The 13,985-nt window shown below is 43.6% G+C and overlaps 1 protein-coding gene across 4 annotated transcripts in view; it reads left to right on the forward strand.

Moving 5' to 3' along the window:
- LOC140740027 (interleukin-27 subunit beta-like) overlaps positions 1 to 13,985 on the forward strand; it is a 32,552-nt gene that overhangs the window by 12,239 nt on the left and 6,328 nt on the right. For all 4 annotated transcript variants that reach the window (XM_073068823.1, XM_073068824.1, XM_073068825.1 and 1 more), the window contains 2 exons: positions 4,551 to 4,668; positions 5,963 to 6,132. In XM_073068823.1, coding sequence (XP_072924924.1) covers positions 4,551 to 4,668; positions 5,963 to 6,132 — 288 coding nt within the window. The remainder of the gene's footprint in view (positions 1 to 4,550; positions 4,669 to 5,962; positions 6,133 to 13,985) is intronic.

Consider the following 13,985-nt stretch of genomic DNA (forward strand, 5'->3'; position numbering starts at 1 on the left):
TATGTAGGCAGGCTATCCCTCGACCATTTTGGGAGGCGGAGGAGGTTTAGAAACTGGAGCCAAGGGGCTGGTACTTAAGGGCTTGAAGTGGGACATGTGGAATGTGGGGTGAATCCGCATTGTGCTTGGGGGCTGATGCATCACAGGATTTTGGATGGACCAATGTAACAAGGGGCCAGTCTTCTGGATTCAACCCACGTGGGACGATCTCTAGTTGAGTACCAGACTCGGTCACCAGGAAGACATGTTGGTCCCTATCTTCTCCAGCAGTTGGCCTGGTCTTGTTGCCGCAAATTGGCCAACAACATCTCTCTTGCCTCAATCCATTTCTGGTGACATCTCAGGACCAGTTGGTCAGCTGATGGAGACCCCACCATTGCTTCTTGTTCAGGGAACAGCAGAGGATGGTATCCAAATTGGCAGCCACAAGGAGACATCCTGAAAGATGAATGCTGAAGTGTGTTGTGCACAAGCTCTACACAGATCAACTTGTCACTCCAGATGGTAGGTTCTCTGAGGATAGACATCAGAGTGTTCTCTGTAGGTCCTGGTTGACCCTCTCCATTTTCCAGTTGTTCAGTGGTTGGAACTTATACAACAGACTGGCAGAGGACCCATGGAGCTCACAAAAGGCCTTTCAAAATCTAGAGGCAAGCTGGTGGCCATGATCAGAAACGATGTCCTGGGGGAAAATGTGAATCCTGAAGACATGCTGTAACATGAGCTTGGTGATCTCTGAAGGTTGTTGGTGGTTTGGGAAGTGGTACAAAGTGGCAGGCCTCAGGGAATCAGTCTACAGCCACCATGAATACTCTATTACCCAAGATGCTGGAAAACCAGTGACATAGTTCACAGAAATGTGGGACCAAGCGTGAGTAGCAATGAGGAGAGGCTGAAGCAGACCTTGAAGTTATTTATTTTGTGCCTAGACATCACACACTAAGACATATTCCTGGACACCTTTAATCATGCCTGGCCACCAGTAACATCTCTTGATGAACTCTAGGGTATGAGCCAGCCTGGATGCTCTGCCAGGTTTGAAGTGTGTTCCCAGATGAATACTTCTGAATGAACAGGTTCAGAAACAAAGATACATCTGGTGTTTCCTGGGTCTGTCCCATGTTGCTCTTGGGCTCAGTGCACTATTATGTCTATGTTCCAGTGGGTTGGTGCCACACTTTAGAGTTGAGAATTATAGTTGAAGGATTCTCTTCCTTGTTTGGTGCTTCAAACTGTTGAAAGAGGGGGTCTGGGTTTTGATTGTTTGATCTTGAGCAGTAAGTAATAAGGAAGTTGAACCTATTAAAGAACAAGAGCCACCATACCTGCCTGGAATTTGGCCTCTTCACATCCTGAATGTCGGCTAGGTTGTTGAGGTCGGACTATGCCACAAACAGATGCTTGGACCATTCCAACCAGTGCTTCCACTCCTCTAGTGCCAGTTTAACAGCCAACAATTCCCAATGTCATAGTTTGCCTCTGTGGGAGAAAGCCATCTTGAGTAGAAGGCACAGGGATGCAGTTTGTGTTCTGAGGCATGCACTGGGACAAGGTGGCCCCTACTCCCATGTTTGACATGTCGACCCGCACCATGAAAGGTAAGTTTGGGTCCAGTGGAACTAGGGTAGATGCAGATGTGAACTTTAAGCCTCTGCAAAAGTTGCCTCGGCCTCTGGGGTCCAGAGGAAGGGCCCAATAGATTTCTTGGTGAGGTTGAACTCACCTGAACTGCTGTAAAAATTGGCTGTAGAAGCTGTTGAAGTTGTTTCACAGAGCTGGGTTGCACATATCACACTTTGCATGGTGAGATTCTTATAGCGGTCCATCTGTAGGTTGCCATTAGATATAACAAACCCAAGGAAGGAGACTATGGATACATGGAATTCGCTCTTCTCGAGTTTGGCGAGTAGATGAGAAACCATTGTAGAACCTGTGGAACATGCTGGACTTGTTCTTGAATGGACCAGGAGAAAATAAGTATATCATCTAGGTAGACAAAAACAACGCACAACATTGATGAAGGCTTGAAGTACCATTGGAATGTTTGCCAGACTGAATGACATGACTCAGAATGAGTAGCAGCCTGTAGGTGTGTTGAATGCTGTTCTCCATTTGTCTCCCTGACAAATGTGGATTAGGTTGTGGGCACTACAGAGGTCCAATTTGGTAAATATTGTAGATCCCTGGAGAATCTCATAGGCTGTATTCATGAGAGGGAGAGGGTACTGGTTTTTAACAGTGATCTTATTTATTCCCCTATCGTCTACTCAGGGCCCTAGTCCACCATACTTCTTGGTAACGAAGAAAAACCCGGCCCCAGTGGGAGATGTGAAAGGTTGAATAAACCCAGGTGCCAGAGCTTCTTGGAGGTAGTTCTCCATGGCTTTTCTCTCTGGGGTGATAGAGAGTAGAGCCATCTCCGAAGAGCACAAGTAGCCGGTAGCAGATCAATGGCGCAGTCGTAGTCCCAGTGAGGTGATAGAATGGTGGCCTTTTTCCAGCTGAATACCATCAGCAGGTCTGAATATGCTGGAGGTACTCTAGTCAAATCTGATGCACTGGAGCATAAGTGGAGGTGTAAGTCCAGCAGGTAATTCAGGAGGCATGTCAGAAAGTGTCTGGGCCCCTTTCGGAGGCATATCTTTTTGCACTGGTTTGGCCAGCCCAGATGACAGCCAGAATGAGGGGCATTTCTGGGGAGCAAATGAGATAGAGTGGGATTGATTCCACTTGCTGGCCCATCTTGAGCTTGAGTGAGGATGTTCGGTGCTTGATCTACCCCAGCACCAAAAGCCCCTCATCCAGGGCGGTAACATTGAGCTGCTGGTTGAGAATCAAAAAGGGGATTTTTCAGTCTTCTGGCTTCTTTGCATAGCTCCTTGGAGGCTGGGATTAGCGGTAGTCAAGGAGGAGTCCTTGCCCGTGGAATAGGAGTGGACAGAGGATAGTCATAGGGAGAGTCTCTTCAGAATCATCTCTTGCATCTATCCCTTCTCCTTTCCTTCAGTTGGTTATTGAGTCAAACTGCAGGTCCATAAGACTCTCGAGATCTTCTACCAGGTCTCGGACTGCAAGGGTGTCCTTTAGCTCATTAGCTCCTTACAGAATTGAGCAGTTAGTGTTTCCAGATTGCAACTGCTCTCTGTGGCCGAGGCACAGCATTCTATGGAATAATCAGCAACAGACTGATTCCCCTGGCTCAATTTGAGGATCTTTATCACAGACCCAAGTCCTCCAGCAGGGTGATAGGACAAAGTCTCTGAAAGAAGGTCTGCAATGGCACAGATGGAGGAACCCTTCTCCCAGAGTGCATTGGCCCAGGCAAGGGCTACGCCAGTAATGTACAGGATGATATAGGCCACCTTACTACTGCATTCTGACAGGAACTCGGCTGGCTGTAACTCAAAAGCCATGGAGCATTGTACCAGGGATCCTCAGCATGCTTTGGGGTTACCATCATACTGCTCGGGAGCCAGTGGGAGCAGCAATCTGTCACGAGTATAGAGAGTCTCCAGCTCGAACATGCCCAGAACTGGCAGCACCTCCAGCTGAACTCAGAGTTTCTGAAGAGTGGAGAAGGTCTTCTGATGCATATTGTCATGTCTATCTACAGTTGCTCCCCGATAGGCCAGTGCAGTTCACAGACATTCATACACTGAAGGCTTAATAATACTGTAATAAGAGAGCTATGGATGATGCTGGACTCAGGACACAAAAGCAAATAGTGAAATCACATAGAGTAGTACCAGGCGTGGAACTCTACTAATGGTCAGCATGAGGCCTCTAAGTACAGACTTTCCGTGAAGGAATGTGGCAGGCAATAATTAGCAGTCTGAGTCTTAAAGGACAGTGGCAACTAGCCATATTCCGGGGAACTGGGAGTGCCGAAACTTGGACGCTTGCCTCTGTTCAGTCAAGACCATGACAGAACTCCCCTCCTACGGTCGGCTCGTGATGACCCAGGGCATTCAGAATGGTGCTGGTGTAAGTCCTCTATCTAGGTAGGGTTCAGAATGTCCCATGAAGGAATCCAACTTCTTTCTTCCGGGCCATATCCCTCCCAATCCACGAGGTACTGGCTTTCACTTTGTACAAAGTGGGTATCCAGAAGTTGCAGGACTCTGTAGGCAGGTTGTCCCTCAACAATTCTTAAAGGGACATCAGCAGCTAACCATACTCTGGGGAATTGTAGTGCCGAAACTTGGACGCCTGCCTCTATTCAGTCCGGTCCATGACTGTTTAGGTTAAGTGGGGAAAGATTTGAAAGGGACTTGAGGGACAACCTATGCATGCAGAGGCTGTTGTGTATATGGACGGAGCTGCCAGAGGAACTGCTTGAGACAGGTACAGGAAGAACATTTAAAAGATGTCTGGACAAGCACATGGAGAGAAATAGAGAAATGCAGGCAAATAGGGGTAGCTTGGTCAGCATGGGCAGGATGGGCTGAACGATCTGTGTAGGCCTATGACTCTACCTACTGGATACAGTAAGCAGAGCTGAGTTTGCATCTTTCCCTCTCTAAGTTTTTGCTGTCTGTTCCTTTCTCTAGATGCCCCAGGAAAGCCTCAGCTTCTCTGCCACTCAGTGAGCTACCCATTGAACGTGACCTGTTTCTGGAAGCTGGAAAAAGCAACCAACCTTCCTACTGAGATTAAAATCATATTCAGGTGATGGATTTCCAATCAACTGAGGAGCAGGTTCCTGTGGCTGGGATGTCCTTGATGTGGTATTATCAATTCAGAACTGCCCCAGGCAGCCTGTATGCAGAGGGGAATGTTGAAGCATTGTCATGGGATAACCAGGCCATTTCTGCAGAGTTGGGAGGTGACCCTGAGTCCAAGCAGAGCACGGGGTCCAATGGCCAGACTGTAATGTTGGGCCTAAACTCAAGGCCACCAGGCAGGTCTAAGTTCATAGTGCCAACATGTGTTCAAGGTCCAAAGGCAGACCCCAGTTCTGTACTTGGATCTGGGTTTGGTGGGTGACTACTGGGCCAAGTTTGATTTTTCAGGGATTGGTCAGAATCTGTGTCCCTTGGGTAAGGTTTTCAAGACCGGTCAGTCTTTAATCTGTATGAAACTATGGGATGTCCAAGCATGGCCACAAAAGCATCTGTGGGAGAGTACCCCATTCTGAGGGGTGGCAGTGTGTGGGGGTGGGGAGATGGAATAATAAGACAGCTCTGGAGTCAACATAAGCCAGCAATAAGCAGCAAGTCTGATGATCTATGCCAAAAGTTAGTGAAATTTAAGCTCTTTGATTTTAAATCCTGGTAATAATGATAAGGAATAGATAAGATATTGATTACTGCTTTACATAGTTAATGGTCTAGGAAAACAAACCGCCAGTAATGCTCCAAATTAAGCCTTTACAATATGCCAGTAGAACATAAAGTTAAATAGTTGGAAGGCAAATTGAAACAGGTTTCTAAAAAAAAAATTCTCAAAGCCTGGGAAGGTTGAACAATAACTACAAGAGTGTGTGGAGGTGTCTTCATTTGGTGTTGGTAGGTTGGTCACTGAGTGGTATAGGACCCCTTGGCCTTTCTCATCTGTGTCAAGAACCATTCCCTTCTCCAGGGACAGGACAGCCCTGAGCAGTGCTGAGGGAAAGATGAAGCAAAAAGTTCTGTGGCCAAGGATGTTATCTGCATGCAGAAGGCATTCAGATATGTGGAGTGCTCCCTTCTGGGTAGCCTTGGTCTCTCAGACCTGTCCTTGGACTAGTTCTAGCCTAGAGTGGCAAGGTGTGGTCCACTTGCCTAATGTGCTGGTTTCCCTTCAAATGTTCTCTGAGAGAAGTGGGGCAGGACAGGTGATTCCGCCTGGTTTATCTTCAGCAATGAGTCCCCCAATACAGACCCTGCCTTCACAGTGAAAGATTAGAATCTCATAGGGCCAAATGAACAAGCAAGCTATCAAGATTCCTATTGATTCTCACACTTTCCTGTATTTCTGAAAGTTATGAAACAGAACTTGTCAAAGCCTGCTTGAGCACAGAGACACTGCAGGACAGTTGTACGATCAAGGACATCAAACTTTTCTCAGAGGTTCCCTACAAGGTGACGGTGACAGCAAGAAACCCCCTGGGATCCCGATCCACCATGAAAGAATTCATTGTGGAGAAGATAAGTAAGTGGAAGAGACAGTTTGTTCCAGTGTCACCACATCAGAGCATTGACTCTCTAATAAACACATTTGCATGCAAATACTGTTGTTTTGCTTTTAGAGCAATATGTCAGTACCTCCAGTTGAACTCTTTCTTTTTGTGTTTTCCCCAAGTCTGTGGTTTTGCTTTGCCATGTGCTCCTGGCCCTGTTCCAGCCCCTGTATTACTGAGTCCTTGTTCTTCTTCTTCTTGTGTTGTTTTATGGCGTTGGCAAACCAGCTTTAAGGTGCATTACCGCCACCTACTAGACTGGAGTGTGGATCGTTTGATAAACAGGAGGAATGAAAAGAATTGCAGTCCCTAAATTCTATATAATAAACCAGAGTCTTTCAGATACTTCATGATATAGGTCCATATTTCTCTTGAATTCCCACTTAAAATGTTTTCTTTACCCACAGCAGTTTTTTTGTTTATCTTAAGCGCTCCTGTCATCTTCACTCTTTCTCTTTCATACTTCTTTTTATCAATACATGTTCAACTGTTTCTGGTTGATGACAGTATACACACAACCCAGCTGGATGTTTCCCTGTTTTATATAATGTGTAATTAAGACTTGTGTGTCCAATTCTTAAACAACTGATGATCATTTCTTATCCCCCCTTGTTCAATCTCTTCCCACCTATGTTCGTGACACTTCTCACGCTTTGAATTTTTTCAATGATTTTAAGTTCCCTGGCCCCCACCGCCTTATTTTCACCATGGATGTCCAGTCCCTATATACCTCCATCCCCCACCGAGATGGTCTCGAAGCTTTTCGTTTTTTTTTGGATTCCAGACCTAACCAAATCCCCTCTACCACCACTCTCCTCCATCTAGCGGAATTAGTTCTTACTCTCAATAATTTCTCCTTTGGCTCCTCCCACTTCCTCCAAACCAAGGGTGTAGCCATGGGCACCTGTATGGGTCCCAGTTATGCCTGCCTTTTTGTTGGCTTTGTGGAACAGTCCATGTTCCAAGGCTATACCGGTATCCATCCCCCTCTTTTCCTTCGCTACATCGACGACTGCATTGGCGCTGCCTCTTGCACGCATGCTGAGCTCGTCGACTTCATTAAATTTGCCTCCAACTTTCACCCTGCCCTCAAATTTACCTGGTCCATTTCCGACACCTCCCTCCCCTTTCTTGATCTTTCTGTCTCCATCTCTGGAGATGGCCTATCTACTGATATCTACTATAAACCTACAGACTGTCACAGCTACCTGGACTATTCCTCTTCCCACCCTGTCTCTTGCAAAAAGGCTATCCCCTTCACACAATTCCTCCGTCTCTGCCGCATCTGCTCTCAGGATGAGGCTTTTCTTTCCAGGACGAAGGAGATGTCTTCCTTTTTTAAGCAAAGGGGCTTCCCTTCGTCCACCATCAACTCTGCTCTCAAACGCATCTCTCCCATTTCCCGCACATCTGCCCTCACCCCATCCACCCACCACTCCACTCGGGATAGGGTTCCCCTTGTCCTTACCTACTACCCCACTAGCCTCCAGGTCCAACGTATAATTCTCCGTAACTTCCACCACCTCCAACGGGATCCCACTACCAAGCACATTTTTCCCTCCCCCACTCTTTCTGCTTTTCACAGGGATCGCTCCCTACGTGACTCCCTTGTCCACTCGTCCCCCCCATCCCTTCCCACCGATCTCCCTCCTGGCACTTATCCTTGTAAACGGAACAAGTGCTACACCTGCCCTTACACTTCCTCCCTCACCACCATTCAGGGCCCCAGACAGTCCTTCCAGGTGAGGCGACACTTCACCTGTGAGTCGGCTGGTGTGGTATACTGCGTCCGGTGCTCCTGGTGTGGCCTTTTATATATTGGTGAGACCCGACGCAGACTGGGAGACTGTTTCGTGGAACACCTACGCTCGGTCCGCCAGAAAAAGCAGGATCTCCCAGTGGCCACACATTTTAATTCCACGTCCCATTCCCATTCTGATATGTCTATCCATGGCCTCCTCTATTGTCAAAATGAATCCAAACTCAGGTTGGAGGAACAACACCTTATATACCGGCTGGGTAGCCTCCAACCTGATGGCATGAACATTGACTTCTCTAACTTCCGTTAATGCCCCTCCTCCCCTTCTTACCCCATCCCTGACATATTTAGTTGTTTGCCTGTTCTCCATCTCCCTCTGGTGCTCCCCCCCCCCCCCACTTTCTTTCTCCTGAGGCCTCCTGTCCCATGATCCTTTCCCTTCTCCAGCTCTGTATCACTTTCACCAATCACCTTTCCAGCTCCTAGCTTCATCCCACCCCCTCCGGTCTACTCCTATCATTTCGCATTTCCCCCTCCCCCCACTACTTTCAAATCTCTTACTATCTTTCCTTTCGGTTAGTCCTGATGAAGTGTCTCGGCCCGAAACGTCGACAGTGCTTCTCCCTATAGATGCTGCCTAGCCTGCTGTGTTCTACCAGCATTTTGTGTGTGTTGATGATAATTTCTATCTTTCTATGACCACCTGATATTCTTTTGTATCTGACTTGCCTTTGTATTTTGTACAGTTGTCTCCCTGTTTCACTCTCATCCCAGTGCTTCTGCCACGTCTCCTCAATACGTGTTTTTATAATGCTTTTGACTTCTGCTTTGCTTAGAGGGATCTGGACCTCTATTATAGACAATTTGAGTGATTGTTTAGCTATAATGTCCACTTTTTCATTACCTTCCACACCACAATGAGCAGGAACCCAAAGGAAGCTTACTTCTACCCCATTTTCGGTCAGTGTATATAACTTCCATAGAATCTCCAATAAAATATCCTGTCTACTTTCTGATTTTCTTGATTTGATAGAGATAAATGCAGACAAACTGTCTGAACAAATTACAGCCTTTTGACATTATTTTCTTCTATCCAAGATAATGCACTCAATATTGCCATTAATTCTGTTGTATACACTGATAAATGGTTTGATGTTCTTTTCCTAATGCTAGTTTTGCACTGAGGAATGTAGACTGCAATACCTGTGTGGCCAGAGCTAGGGTCTTTTGATCCATCCATAAATATTACTAATTTGTTTCTAAAATGCAGGTCTATATGTTCTTGTACTATCAGTTTGATTCCACAGTTTGACTTCATTTTTAAAAGTTGTTGCAGGTTTATATCCACTGTATGTATTGTAAAGAGCCATGGAGGAACATCAGATAACGGAACTGTAGGGCTATATTCCAGCTCGTGTAGACCGTATTTTTGTGCTACTGCATCGCCAATCCATCCAAGCTATTATAATTTGAATTATTACGTTCCCAGCAGTCTTTTAGTATAGCTTTAACTGGATGTGAGTAGTTATGCCCCATGATGATAAGCCAGTAATGTAGCATTAGCTTTATTCTTCTAAGTCTTAATGGCATTTGCCCTGTTTCGACTTGAAGAGCTGATACAGGTGATGTTCTGAAGGCACCACTACATATCCTGCGGGCCTGAGCTTGCTCAACATCCAGCATTTTTAAATTACTTTCTGCAGCTGACATGTAAGCTACAGATCCATAATCCAATGTAGCCCTCATGCGATAACCTGCTCGCACCCCAATCCTGTCCAGCGAGACACCTCAATAAGTTGTTGTTTTTTTACATTTGTTTGTAATTTTCTCAATTTGCTTTTTCCATGTAGGTTTCTCATCAAATAACAAACCGAGGAACTGAATTACCTTTATCTGCTCTAATTTTTGTTCATATAATTTCACAGAAACTGGTTTGTGATTTCTTGAGAAACATATCACTTGCTACTTACTTATAGACAATTTGAAACACCATTTATTTGCCCACTCCTCCACTTTATTAATTGCATCTTGCATTTTCCTTTGTATATAAATTAGATTTCTTCCCCTCACCTATAAAACCCCATCATCTGCATATAAGGATTTCCCTACACTATGTTCAACTTCCGCAAATATGTCATTTATCATTATGGTAAATAGTAATGGACTGCAGACACTACCTTGTGGTGTTCCGTTTTCAACCAAATGTGTCCTGGAGTACTCTCCTTCCACCTTGACTTGAATTGTTCGATCAAAAAGAAAAGTCTAGAACCCAGTTATATAATTTTCTTTCCACCCCTAATTCTTTCAATTTAATTAACACTCCCTCTTTCCAGAGCATATGATATGCCTTTTCTATGTCGAAGAATACCTCCAGGACCATTTCTTTATTTGTTTGAGCCTTCCTAATTTCAGATTCCAGGCTAAGTATTGAACCTACTGTAGTTCTTCCTTTGCAAAAACCGCTTTGGTAGGGAGAAATAAGACTTCTTTTTTCTAGAAAGTATGTAAGCCTATCAGTTATTATTCGCTCCATAAGTTTACCTAGCTGTGAAGTTAATGCGATCGGTCTATAGTTTGTTGGGTCTGATGAATCTTTACCAGGTTTTAATATTGGAACAATAACAGAATGTTTCCATGCAGTTGGTATTTTACCTATTTCCCAAATATTACAGGCTCTGTAGAACTAGAAGTGCACTTCTTAATAAGTGCTTCAGCATTCTACTCCATACTTGATCCTTCCCAGGAGAAGTTGACCATGCATTCATAAAGGCTCTTTATATTTCTGTTATGCTAATAGGTGTCTTTAGCATTTCTGATGCGGTAGCAGACACCAACAGAATCAACAAACTCATTCATAAGGCCAATGATGTTGTGGGGGTGGAACTGGACTCTCTAACGGTGGTGTCTGAAAAGAGAGTGCTGTCCAAGTTGCATGCCATCTTGGACAATGTCTCCCATCTGCTCCATAATGTACCAGTTAGGCACAGGAGTACATTCAGCCAGAGACTCATTCCACCGAGATGCAACACTGAGCATCATAGGAAGTCATTCCTGCCTGTGGCCATCAAACTTTACAACTCCTCCCTCGGAGTGTCAGACACCCTGAGCCAATAGGCGGTCCTGGACTTATTTCCACTTGGCATCATTTACCTATTATTATTGTTTAATTATTTATGGTTTTATATTGCTATATTTCTACGCTATTCTTGGTTGGTGCGACTGTAATGAAACCCAGTTTCCCTCGGGATCAATAAAGTATGTCTGTCTGTCTGTTGTCTGTAATTCCTGGATTTTGCTTAAGCCTCTCCTCCCTTTGCCGTCTAGCCTCAACTGTCAAATTTTCTGAGCTATGTATGTTAACAGAAGTTTTTGCCAATATTTCTGCTTTTTCCACATTGTTAATTGCCATTTTGTCCTTGCTTTATAGCACAGGAATCTCTTTGCTACTTCTTATACCATTCATTTTCCTTATCATGCCCCATTTTTCAAACAGTTGAGTTTCTCTTCCAATTTTGTTACAACGTTGTCTCCAGTATGCTCGCTTTGCTTGTCTAATTATTTTCTGAACTACTGCTTGTGCTCTTTGATATTGTATTAATGTTTCCACTGAATGTTGTCTTTTTAATTCTTTAAATGCTTTATTTCTTACTTTTATACTTCTACTACATTCCCAATTCCACCATGGAACACTTCTCCTCTTTCCTTTACCTTTACTTTTCTTAATTGTTTCTTCTGCCAAATTTATAATTGCTGTGACCAATTTATCATTCATTTCTTCTATATCCAATATATTTTCATCTAAAATCTTTATGCGTCTTGCTTCACTTCTTTTTTGAAATATCTCCCAATCTGCCTTATTTAGTTTCCACCTTGACACTCTAAGTCCTTTATTTTGTTCTATTTTAATCTGAATCTTTGTGAGTATGGGTTAGTGATCACTTCCCACTGTAGTTTGTTTTAATACGTTCCAAGTACTGATCTCTGCTAATTCTCCACTTACAAATGTTAAGTGTATTGTAGTTTCTGTGTTTTGGGAAATATTATATATCAATACCTTCTCCATTATTTATACATACCAATTTTTCATCATCTATAAATTCTTGTATCACTAATCCATTTTTATCAGTATTTTTACATCCCTGTAGTGTACTGTGTCCATTGAAATCCCCACACCATATTATTCCCTTTCATCCCACCACCCACTGGGTTTAATGTATCTTTGCTTAATCTTCTACATAGTAATTTATTATCACCAGGCTTTCTCTGCCTATCCAAATTTTGATTATTATTGATTCATATTTCTGCCCTATGTTGATTATATTATACCTCATCCCACTGGTTATAAATATTGCTACTCCTCCTCCATTGCCATCACTTCTATCCTTCCTAATAGCTGTATATCCTTGTAAAACAAAATCTAATTGTGGTTTCAACCATGTTTCCTGTATAATAAAATCTGAGATTTTTCCTTAAGTTCTGATACATATTTCTTAAATTCTTGACCATTTGCGATAAGACTTCTTGCATTCCATTGTAAAATACATACTGCCATTAAGATCCCGCCTCCCCTGCCTGTGAACTGTTTGATCCTCCATTCAACGTTTCTTTAACTGCTTCCCACCTAAGCTCTGTAATACCAAGATATTTCTCTGCAGACTTGACTATAATTTTAATTTTCTCGGTTCTCTTGTCTGTTTGCGCTGAACAGTTAATTGCATCTACCATAAACAGTACAAAATCCTTTCTACTCATTATTAGTGTATCCTTATTTATCATATTACAGCCCTCACAGTTCACTGGTTTATTATTTCCTATATTTGTTTGCTTGATAACCTTCTCCTTTTCAGCGATTCCTTTCACTGCCTCTGCGTAGCTAATCCCTTGAGTTACTTTCACATATTGTATCTCAGCTGCCTTCTTGCTATTAATGCACCCTCAATAAGCTGCACAGTGTTCCCAGCCACAATTGCAGCATTTCAGCCTAGCTCCCGCCTCACATTTCCCTTATTCATGTTCTCCAGCGCATCTCCCACATCTTTATTTCCCTCTGCAAACCACCGCAATATGCCCGAATTTCTGACGTTTAAAGCATCTTAAAGGCAGTGGTATATATATTCTAACCTCATAACACATATACCCTTAAACTTTAGTCGGCAAACTTTCTTCATCAAAGTTAATCATAACCAATAAACTATCACATTTTTCCCAATTCCTTGTAAGTTTCAAATGTTTGGCCTCAATAATTGTTGCTCCTTTTATGTTCTGTTTAATCTCATCCATAGTAACTTTTGTTGGTATTCCGAAATAACTCCTCTAGTCCACTTTCTGTTGTTGGGTATTGAACATTGTACTTTTCTTCAGTCTATTTTATTTAATCTTATCACTTTGCCTTGCTGAGCACTATCCCGACAAATCACTAATAGCAATCCATTTCGTAATACCTTTACTCTTTTGACCTCGCCTATAAGTTTGTTGATTACCTTCGTCAAATGAATCAGGTTCCAATCATCAAAAGGCACCCTGTCTTCACTCAGGTTTATAATTGCTTTAATCTCATCTTCTTTCCATTGTTTTGCCATCCCCTGACTCCTCAGAGTTTGACATCTCATACCTCGGTTTACTTTTCTTACTTTTTCCACTCCATTCCTCTTTCCTGCCAACATCCTTCTCTAACTCACTCCCTGAATCGTCACTTCCTCCTGTCATCCTCCATCCATTCACAATCTAGTTGTTTAGCCAATCGCCATTGAGCTCCCCTGGCCTGGTCCATCTTACTGAGTACTCTGTCTCTCACCTGTTTCTCATTGTTACCTGTATTGCTGCCACCTGTGTCTCATTGTGCTCCACCTATCATCTGCCTCTCTGTTTATTGCTCAGTGTATTTCAGTCCTGTGTTTTCACCTGTTTGTTGCCAGATTGAGCCAATGAATTTTCCTGAGCCTTTCCAGCATTCGTATCTGTACTCCGTCTGTCCGAATATCGACTCTGCCTGTTCCCTGATTCTGGTTTTTGGATTTCTCTGGATGTTTTGATCTCTGTCTGAACTTTGATGCTGACTTTGTTTGT

Source organism: Hemitrygon akajei, chromosome 16 (assembly GCF_048418815.1).
Source record: "Hemitrygon akajei chromosome 16, sHemAka1.3, whole genome shotgun sequence".
Lineage (NCBI taxonomy): Eukaryota > Metazoa > Chordata > Chondrichthyes > Myliobatiformes > Dasyatidae > Hemitrygon > Hemitrygon akajei.